General features: G+C 50.3%; 1 protein-coding gene across 1 annotated transcript in view; it reads right to left on the reverse strand.

Moving 5' to 3' along the window:
* The window catches only part of LOC144115553 (luciferin 4-monooxygenase-like), a 34,764-nt gene extending 31,349 nt beyond the window's left edge, over nucleotides 1-3,415 (reverse strand). Inside the window, exons 1-2 of the mRNA XM_077649980.1 lie at nucleotides 3,340-3,415; nucleotides 2,722-2,773 (exon numbers count right to left, since the gene is read on the reverse strand). Of these exons, the coding sequence (XP_077506106.1) occupies nucleotides 2,722-2,773; nucleotides 3,340-3,415 (128 nt within the window). The remainder of the gene's footprint in view (nucleotides 1-2,721; nucleotides 2,774-3,339) is intronic.
* Nucleotides 3,416-11,172: the final 7,757 nt, after the last annotated feature.

Here is an 11,172-nt window from a genome sequence, read left to right on the forward strand (position 1 = left end):
ATAAGGCGCGAATATAGTCCGACATAACGCAAGCAAGCAAGCGCACGCTGCGTTGCGTTGGTGAAAAAGCTCCGTCTATAGTTCGACGCACTGCAGCGGCCAACGTAACCTGCGGCTGCCAGCGTGCCCCGACGGGACCGGCGCAGATTTGGCGCGTGCTCCAATTGCGCGCCGGCGCCGCCGACCGCGTCGACCCACAATGCATCGCGCGGAGAAAAATGGCGGATGCCAGTGCGAGCGGCGTGAGTGGCGCGAGCTGTCCAAATATTGAAATTGTGCCGGATATCGTTGTGGAACGGTTTATCGAAGCCATCAAACAACACCTTTGTGTATACGACAGCAAAAGGCTGGATTTCAGAGACCACCAGGGCAAAGAGAACGCTTGGCAACAGAAGGCGAAGCACCGGTCTCTCCACGGTTGAGTTGTTCCCGTGGAGAGAGCGATCTTTCGCACATACATCGAGTGCCTGCGCTTTCGCCGCAAGCGGTGCACTAGTATCACGACAGCAAGTTTCTGTCGCTCGGATAACACCTTAGCCATGTTCCATGTTTCATTAGTAGCCGCAATGCCGGGGATGGAACGAAACGGATGAGGCGACGCAGATAAAGGCGCGAACGGAATTCAAACTGCAGGCGTGTCGACGATCGGCGCGCGAGGCGGCGGTCGTTCTGCGCATGCTCCGAAGTCGGCGCGCGGCGTCTGGGCGCATTGGAGCACAGAGGGGGTGGCGTTTCGGCCGGCGCAGCGAAACTGGCGTAGCGCGACTGACAGCGAGCGACGCGCGCCCGCGCGCTGAACACGTCGGACTTTAAATGCGCCTATAGCGTACCACCGTCAGCACGCTTAGCATGAACGCTCGAGCGCGTGTCTTCCATCGACATTAACGCAAATGGGCGTCGATCGGCCGCTGGCTGTCAGAAAGTGATAAGATAGAAGCAGGGCACGAGCTGTCTCCAGCCGCTAAAAACACACAATGCAGCATGGTCTTGGACTCAACGCCCAGCGCTGAGGGGCTGTAATATCAGTGCAGGACGCGCAGTCAAGTGTTCGTGCTAAGCGTGCTGACGGCGATACAACTCGATTCATGGGCGTTTGAAACAACAGGGGGCGCGCTTCTGCGTAGCGGTTTTATGTAGTTGCATGGAAAGGCGCCGTAGCAGTCTTACAGGGGTGGGTACCTGGACAGTGGCGTGAAGGTAATATATTAAGAAAGAGAGGAAAGGACACAGATTAGAAAAAAACTTATAACGTGTACGCTAGCTCTCGCTCAATTTCTCAGATTAAATAACAAGCGCAAACGTTGCATAGATTATTCTTCATTTCGGCAGTTGCGGTAACATAGTGTACGACAACAAAACTGTCGGCTAATCACGCACTATTCTAATAGGAGAACACTTTTCAGAACCCGGCCTCAAATTTCCTGTCGTCACCTGTAGTTCTTGATTCACTGCCAAAAAGTTACAAGACTGGGTGTAGAAACAGCATGTATGCAGCGTAAAGGAACTGAATACTAGCCCAGTGTTGATTCCGAATTCATTATTTCCAAGTCCTCCTTCTTTTCTTCAATCAAATATTTCAAGGCGGCTCTCGTGTCCTTTCTACTTGCTACAATACGCCCAGAATCTCGAAAGCAACCACTCGCTGAACTTAGGCATATGCGACGTCACCCCCCTGACAATGGTCGTGACATCGTTTTAAAACTGCGTCGTTTCAGCACCTTCAGAAACAAACACGCAGACGAATAGGCCAGATCTGCGAGATTAAGACTATCATTGATGCCGGATGCGACCGGCCGGCTTCTTACGCTAGGCATTCCGCTTCTGCGTCACCAGCGGCTCCGATGTGGTAAGGGAGCCACTGGAATCACGCGGCAATTTTTTTAGGCTGTTGTTTTTTAGCAAAGGAGACAGAAGCCGTCCGAGGGAGTCCCGCTCAGGAGGTGCTCTACAGTGCGTACTTGGAGCCAACTAGAATCACGACACTCTAAAGTTCGCATTGGGAGAACCGTTTAAGTGTCAAGGCAATGATTACAGATTATGGCGCAGTTAAAGACGCAGAAGTACTTGCGGTTGGGCTAGTTGGTTCATCATGAAGTTGAATGGCACAAAGGAACAAACACAGGAAGACACAGAGACAGAAAGGTCGCCTACTACCAACTGAGTTTATCGCGGAAAACACCATCTTTATACGCCAGTACATTATTACCATCAGTGTGTTATCATAACCAGGACAAGCTAGCAAGAAAAATATATGCACAGAGAAAGATTACATTTATGCATAAAAGCCAGAGAATTGCTAACTCACAGAACAAGGCATGAAAAATTTACGAACATGATAAAAAGATGGAATGACAAGATCTACACATGACCATCTAAAAAATCCAGTTCCCGGCCGCTGAGTCTGACCGACGAAGTGCTTATGCCCGTGGGCCCACCTTTCTGTATGTGAGATCCTTCGATGACTTGCCTTTCAACTCGCGCTCTGCCTTTTCCGATAAACTTTCCCTCTTCCAGCACCGGTCCGCAATCTTTGCAATCTCTGCAGTGACCAGGGAGGTTCCTCAGCTTTCATTGTTTTTTATTGTCCGTTTGTGCTCACTCGCTCTCTCCTTGAAACAACGGCCGATCTGCCCAATGTAGACACGCCCACACAAGAGCGGTATCTCGTAGATGACTTCCGACCTGCATTCCGTATAACGCTCCCTATGCTTGATAGCGCACCTCGGGGGCCGTTTGTCCATCATGCAGCATATCTTGCCAAGCTCACATGGTGCTGAAAACACCACATTTGCGCCATAACGACCCCTTTCTTTTTGATATTGCGTGCTATTTTGTGCAAATACAGAATCACCGCCACCGGCCTCTCATCTCGCTCCTTGCTTGGCAGAGCACCGCTCGAAGAGAGTTTAATCTTCTGCCTCGAGGCTTCACAGACAGCGGTTATCACAAGGCAGGGATAACCAGTATTGTTTAATCTCTGAAGTTGCTTTTCAAAGCCAGCCTGCACACAGTGATCACATGATTTAGAGAGAGCGGCGTGTAAGCACGTCATGGCAATACTTCTCACCAGTTTAGAATGGGCACTGCTGAACGGCAGAAGGCTTTTTTAACTTTTTAGGCTTTTTTAACAGGAGGCCCATTGTAACTGATGTAACTGAGACCTTTTTAGCTTTTATTGACCAGCGCAAATGTACGCAGTTAAACCGGACACCTGTCAGGCGGGTTTTCTGCTTTCTTGATGATTATTTTATTCTTTTTGACCTGCCTAACTCTTTTAACTTTAACGAATATGTTGCTGATGTTCTTTACATTTTTTAGAGACAATTCCCAAGGCCTCACCTTCACTTGGGAGCTGCCGCAAGGGGGCAAGATCCAGTTTCTGGACGTTCAGTTTGATTTCACTGGTGTATATCATGTGTTAGCGGACCTTCCGATGCGCGGCGAGCGCGCGCAGCGGAAAAAGCGCAGTTGTCCGGCAACCCTGGGCGAGCAGGCGGCTAGCAACCCCGGGGAGGAAGACAGGAGACGCAAGATGGACGCTGGACCGTACGCACCCATGTAATCGCTCTAAACGTAACCTTGTTAATAAACAGTTTGAAAAAGTAATAAGGCATTCTGCCGTTAATTCGCGCCCTAACACAAAGATAGCCTACAAATCAGAAGTGGGATTACCGCCTCCGAAAGCCTGGAGCGGATTACCGCCTCCGAAAGCCTGGAGCAACGGGAAAAAGGCAACCGCAACGACGCCGACTGCGTGAAGACGGCACCGGTGAGCCTCCTTCCAATACTCTGATTCCTCGAACTGAAGCGGTCAGCTAGCAACCCCGGGGAGGAAGACAGGAGAGGCAAGATGAACGCTGGACCGTACGCACCCATGTAATCGCTCTAAACGTAACCTTGTTAATAAACAGTTTGAAAAAGTAATAAGGCATCCTGCCGTTAATTCGCGCCCCAACACAAAGACAGCCTACAAATCAGGCAGCTCCAAGGATGTAGTGAAGCTTGCTGCTTTAAGCCGCAGTATCGCAGCGTGGTTTGCATTCTGCAGGCCCGCAATGACCAAATTCTTCCATTGCGAAGTGTCCTCCTTGACATCGCACTTTGTGCAGAGGTAACTCTTGTCGAAAAAATAGTCGACAACGGACTCGCGTGGACCTTGCGTACGGCGGAGCATTCTTTCGTAGAGGGCAAGTGGGTTGCTCTCGTCGTCGGGAAAGACCTTCTGCAGCTCCTCCGCCCATTTCTCCCAGGTCTCCAGCTGCTTCCCCCTTGCTCTGTGCCACTTCAAGGCAGTGCCGCTGAGCTTCGACGCTGCAACAGCGAAAACGACACCGTCCCTCCAGCCGGCCTGCCCCGCCACCATCTTGACATTCGATATCCACTCCCTTGCGCTCTCTCTCGCTCCGGTCCCCGCAATGGCGGTTCCCGAGAAGGCGGGAATGGATGCCGACAAGTCCGGCATTGCTGTAACTTGCGCGTTGCCTTGGTTTTGGGCTGCCAACAGCTGTACGTGGGCTAGTTGTTCGGTGAGCGTCGTCAGCGACTTGATTATTTCCCTGTCTTGGGACACGGCGATGCTGTAGGGGAGGAAGCCTACCTCAGCTCCCATGGAAGCCACCGGCCACCCAGCCAGGGCGGAAGCAAGCGTGTGTCGACCACACCAGAAGGCGTGGAAACGAAGCCGAAGCAGATCGCGCACGGTAGCGCTGAAAGGGCCGCAGAACCGAAATGTTACAGATGCCGGAAATACGGTCACGTTGTTAAAGACTGTCCGATGCCTGTTCACCGCACCAACAATGAAACCACAAAGCCGGGGGCTGGACAGCCATCACAATACGTGTCTGCGTCATCGAGTAGCGAGCTACCCAACATTAAGTACGTGAAGACTGCGGTGGTCAACCAGAAGAGCTATGATGCGCTCGTCGACACCGGAAGTTCAGTTTGCACGATCAAGGCATCCGACGCCATGGGTTGTTGCTCTTGCTTCGAAGAAGACAACCTGGAGTTGTATGGATTTGGCCAAAGCCCTGTCAAATGCCTTTCAAGATTCAGAACAACAATAGAGATAGATGGCGTAAAAGGCGAAAACGTCATGCTTCATGTCGTGCCGGACACAGCACAGCACTTCTCTGTAATCATTGGTCGCACGTGGACGGAGTTGCCTAACATCGCTTATGTCAAGGTAGACGACACCTTCAAGATCATGGACAAGAGAGACGATACATTCGGACATCTCGAACCCTTCACCCAAAACCAAGCCTTAAAAATCACTACAAAGAACGACGTAGCCCTCGAGCCACGTTCAGTGAATTTCATCATGGCAAGTGTAGACCTTGAAGGCGAGACTGACGTCCTGTACCAGCGAAAGGGTACGATGACTGGAAGCGTGTTTCATGTTGCCAGCAAGCAGCTCAGTGTACCTGTGGCAAACACTTCCAACTGCGAGAAGGTTCTGAAGAAAGGGATGAGCCTTGGTCGAGTAGAAGAAGTAAATATAGACACGGCTAAGCTCAGTACAACAAGCGAAACAACGGAAGTGAAAACGGCAACTGCGGATCCGATTCACGAGAAGGATATTGCAACAGGCAACGACGTGACGACGAAGGAACGACAAGACCTACTCAAACTCCTCAACCAACACCGCGAGTGCTTCGCAACGAATATTGAGGAGCTAGGCTGCACCAACCTCATTGAAATGGACATTGTCCTGAAGGAAGGAAGTATGCCGGTTTCTTCTAGACCCTACCGAACAAGCAAAGAAGAGCGTGAAACTGTACAGAAAATTGTCAGCGAGTGGAAGGACGCAGGAATTGTGACGGAGTCACGGTCACCTTACGCAAGCCCTGTACTTCTCGTGCGCAAGAAAAACGGCGAACCGAGACTTGTAGTCGATTATCGGAAGCTGAATGCACAGACAGTCAAGGACAAGTACCCCTTGCCACTAATTGATGACGCTGTCGAGCAGCTCGCAGGAAGCAAGCTCTTCACAACGCTTGACCTTGCGCACGGCTTTCTTCAGATCCCTTTGAAGGAATCTGCGAAAGAGAAGACCACCGTTGTGACCCCAGACGGAACATGGAAGTTTGAAAGACTCATTTTTGGACTTTCGAATGGACCAACAGAGTTCCAGCGCCTTATGAACGCAGCTCTGGGAAATCTCCGCAATACTATAGCAGTATGCTACTTGGATGACATCCTTGTACCTGCGAAAAATTTTGAAGAGATGCTAGAAAGGCTGACGAAAGTGTTCCGAGCTCTCCGCGACGCAGGACTGACACTCCGACTTTCAAAGTGTAGATTCGCAGATCACCGAGTCGAGTACCTTGGCTTCGTCATCGGTGAAGGTGGCGTGAGACCGGGAACTGACAAAGTAAGGACAATCGATGAGTTCTCAGTGCCTAAAGACCTTCATGAAGTCAAGAGGTTTCTCGGGCTCACCAGCTTCTTCAGACGCTTTGTCCCGCGTTACGCAGCGCTGAGCGAACCGCTGAGTCGGTTAACTCGAAAAGGCGAGGCATTTCACTGGGACCAGGATCAGGAGGACGCATTTCAGGCCCTGAAGAGCGCATTGACATCACATCCTGTGCTGCAGCTCTACAATCCGAAGGCGAGAACAGAGGTGCACACCGACGCCTGTGCTAACGGGTTGGCGGGCATTCTTCTGCAAGCGGACGAGAATGACGTCCTACACCCCGTCTACTACGTCAGCAAAAAGACCAGCCCAGCTGAGAGGTTCTACCATTCGAGTAAGTTAGAGCTGCTAGCAATAGTGTGGACCATCGAGAGATTGAGACCGTTCTTGATTGGAATCGAGTTCACCCTTGTGACTGACTGTCAGGCTCTCGTCTACCTGAATGCCACAAAGACGCTCAAGCCACAGATAGCCAGATGGTTTGACATGCTTCAAGAGTATACCTTCGACATACGCCATCGACCAGGTTCGAAGATGGAGCACGTTGACGCAATGAGTCGCGCTGCCGTTGAAGACCCAAGCGATCCGTGGGATAACGTCATCGCCGACAAACTGGACATGTGGATGACAATCAGTTTGCACGACCAAGCTTTGATAATTCAAAGGTCAGACGAAGAAATTCGTCTGATAGCTACAATTCTAGAGAAAAAGTCATGCGATCGAACTGCAGAAGAACGCGCCTTGGCACAGAACTTCGTGCTGAAGGAGGGACGACTGTTTCGCGAAACAGAGGCAAACGGCAAGAAAAGGTTCGACATGCGTCACTGCAGTGGAGACACGCTCAAGGCTGGCGACGTAGTCGTCATGCGATGTGCGCCCGAGCACACCGGCGAGCCGACAAAGACGCAGCCTCGCTACAAAGGGCCGCTGATTGTCACCGAAGTTAAACCAAACGACACATATGGAGTCGCAGCACTGAAGGGGACACGAAGCAGGCACTACGCAACAACGGCTCACATCGGTTCGCTAAAAACATGGTCCACGTCGAACAAAGACGTTGAAGACTTTGAGGAGCCTTCGGACGAAAGCGAGGGCGCTTCTGATGCCAGAATGGCCGAATGTTAGCGGACCTTCCGATGCGCGGCGAGCGCGCGCAGCGGAAAAAGCGCAGTTGTCCGGCAACCCTGGGCGAGCAGGCGGCTAGCAACCCCGGGGAGGAAGACAGGAGACGCAAGATGGACGCTGGACCGTACGCACCCATGTAATCGCTCTAAACGTAACCTTGTTAATAAACAGTTTGAAAAAGTAATAAGGCATCCTGCCGCTAATTCGCGCCCCAACACAAAGATAGCCTACACATGTTTGTTGGGTGTTTAACGCCCGCTCCAAGAAAAGCCTCCTGCCGTTCAGCAGTGCGCATTCTAAACTGGTGAGACGAAGTATTGCCATGACGGGCTTACACGCCGCTCTCTCTCAATCATGTGATCACTGTGTGCAGGCTGGCTTTGGAAAGCAACTTCAGAGATTAAACAACACTGGTTATCCCTGCCTTGTGATAATCGCTGTTTGTGAAGCCTTGCTGCAGAAGATTAAACTCTCTCCGAGTGGTGCTCTACCAAGAAAGCCGCGAGAGAAGAGGCCTGTGTCGATGATTCCGTATTTGCACAAAATAGCGCACAACATCAAGAAGATAGGGGGTCGTTATGGCGCGAATGTGGTGTTTTCAGCACCGTGTAAGCTTGGCGAGATATGCTCCATGATGGAAAAACGGCCCCCGAGGTGCGCTATCAAGCATAGGCAGCGTTATACGGAATGCAAGTCGGAAGTCATCTACGAGATACCGCTCTTGTGTGGGCGTGTCTACATTGGGCAGACCGGCCGTTATTTCAACGAGAGAGCGAGTGAACACGAACGGGCAATAAAAAACAATGAAAGGGGGAACCTCCCTGATCACTGCAGAGATTGCAAAGATTGCGGACCGGTGCTGGAAGAGGAAAAGTTTATCGGCAAAGGCAGAGAGCGAGATGCAAGGGAACTCATCGAAGCATTTCACATACAGAAAGGTGGGCCCACGGGCATAAGCACTTCGTCGGTCAAACTCAGCAGCCGGGAACTGGATTTTTTATATGGTCATGTGTAGATCTTGTCATTCCATCTTTTTATCATGTTCGTAATTTTCCATGCCTTGTTCTGTGAGTAGCAGTTCTCTGGCTTTTATACATAAATGTAATCTTTCTCTGTGCATATATTTTTCTTGTTAGCTTGTCCTGGCTATGATAACACACTGATGGTGATAATGTACTGGCGTATAAAGGTGGTGTTTTCCGCGATAAACTCAGTTGGTAGTAGGCGCTCTTTCCGTCTCTGTGTCTTCCTGTATTTGTTCCTTTGAGCCATTCAACTTCATGTTAAAGACGCTAAGCTGTGAAGTCGGCCTGCCCAGGACCAACCAAGGCCTGGCCATCATAAATGCATCGAAGCGTGACTGTTCGCTTCTGTTTACTTACATCCTGGCCGTCAGGTGCGCACTGACGGCCAGTACGCAAGTCATAGATCTGTTTTATTTCCCTCCTAAATAAAACACCACAGCCTAAACATTAAACAAGGGGGAAAAAACAAGAATTTAAAAGACTCCATTTCAATAAAAATGCCGCATTTTTCAAGCCATCCGCTGCTAAAGCTGGAAGCAAATGCGTTTCGCGGCATTACTCAACTAGAGTGAGACGTGGAGAACTTGCTGTATTTCCGAGATCATAATCTGGTACTGGCCGATAATGTTCTAGTTAAGTACGACTGCCATTTCACTTTGTTTCACGTCTTCCTTCCGTGACATTCCATCAAGAGCTAAACGCAACGTGCTGCTGGAAAGCAGTTCAAAATTATCTGAGTCTCCATTCAATGCACCGTTCACAGAAAGGCAAAGTCATTTTCATTCTTCAATAACTTGTACTAGCCACAGCGCAAGCGGCTGCCGTCGCTATTGAAGGCCCGAATGCATAGACAACCGTAGCATAAAATGCAGTCGTTCCGGAGACGACACAGAAGATTGACACTACACGCGATTAGCAAATAAATCTAGATACTCACCACAGCAGTTTCTTCCTTGTATGTGCCAAAGACATGCCTAAAAAAAGTTGAAAAGTCGACGGCCGGAACTGTCACCCCCTGCGCGTGTGCCACAACGACCCCGTTGTCAATTTTCACTGTAACACTGGCCTTCTTGGGCACGTGCAGCCCTTTAGGAAGACAATCTTCGAACGCCATGGCGAGAAAATTCTCCCCTCAAAACAAAAGAACCGAGGGACAGGGCAAAATGTTATTTTCAGAAGATTTCTGTGAATGCCCGGGGACAGTGAAATCGAGCGCAGACAATTCGAGATGCCAAGGCAGCGCTCCCTGCAGTGTCGCAGCAGCTGAACGGGACAACAGCAGTCAAATATCAGGCCACGAGGTACCGGCTCAGCGACCTGTGCTTTAAAAGATGACTGGCAGGCTTTGCCTCGAATGCATCCTTGGGGTACTGGTATATGTCGTGATATTAGATGATTGACAAATCGCGACCGTTTGCGATGTTTTAAAAAAAAAGGAAAGAAAAAGGCCGAAGCGATTTGACAGAACGCTAATTACGGTTCGCTCATCTCTAGAGGGACGGACACTTGCTTTGCCTGCATTGTTGTTTCTCCGGGCCGCATGCGTCATGCGCTTTACCCCACGGGGCGCCAGTCGCGTACAGCTCGGGCTGCAGTATGTGACGAGCGCGAACGACTCAATTTTGCTGTGTACAGAACCTACCGTATACTAACTCGCGTGCGTAGCCAGGCCCCAGTGTGGGCTACATGAGTGTCAGATCACACAGTAAAAGCAGCTTTGCGTCAGCGCCGCTGCTGACGTCCGTGGTGGTCTACTAGCAGTCGAGGAGTACCGCCGCCGCGTAACGCATGCACAGCCCCCGACACTGATGTGCATCGCATGCTCGATGGCTCATCGTGCTTGCGTGCCAGCGCCGGGCTGAGTGGCAGCTGCGTGGCGTTGACCCAACCTGCGGTCTGTTGTCGAGCAAATTGGCCATCGCCGGCTGTTATTTTGCTTGTGGCGTTGCTTGTCGAGTTCGGTGCAGCTATACCTCTATGGTTATTAGTGAACAGGCTACGGCTGGTCGCGCAACGGTAGCCCGGCTCTTCGTCGGAGAATTTCACTTGTAGACTTTTCGCGTCAAATTGTTTTCCAAAATGAAGACTGCGACTGTAAACGTGCCTCAATAGCTGGCGCTTTCTGCAGTGCACTCACTCGGCTGAAAGGTCAAGGTTTCTTTTCTTTACGTCCTTTTTGTAGCGTGAGCTACACTGGCCGAGGTGGAGCAGTTTCGCGTGGCTCCTGGAGAGCCGTGCTGCGCATCCCTTACAAAAATTACATTGAGATTCAGTTGACTCCTTGTTGAACTTTTGTTGAATCAACAGGAAACTAACACGAACCCAATGCATGTTGAGCCTACTCAACATTTGCTAAACAAAATTTTGGTTGGTTACACTCAGCATAGTTTATACCGGAGAACTAAAGTTTTTTTCAGCTTTAACAGCTTTTGCAGAGCATACAAATAGTAAATTTAGGCGTATAGGTGCATTAGCCGAAGCATTGGAATGGACTCTTTTCAGAAAGTATTAGATAGGGCAAGTACTCCTCTGCATTGCATATTTCAATAGATTAGGGGTTCGATCTCACATAACTGAGAAGTTACGCGAAAACCGAATATGCTCTGATAG

The sequence above is a fragment of the Amblyomma americanum genome, chromosome 1 (genome assembly GCF_052857255.1).
Source record: "Amblyomma americanum isolate KBUSLIRL-KWMA chromosome 1, ASM5285725v1, whole genome shotgun sequence".
Taxonomy (NCBI): domain Eukaryota; kingdom Metazoa; phylum Arthropoda; class Arachnida; order Ixodida; family Ixodidae; genus Amblyomma; species Amblyomma americanum.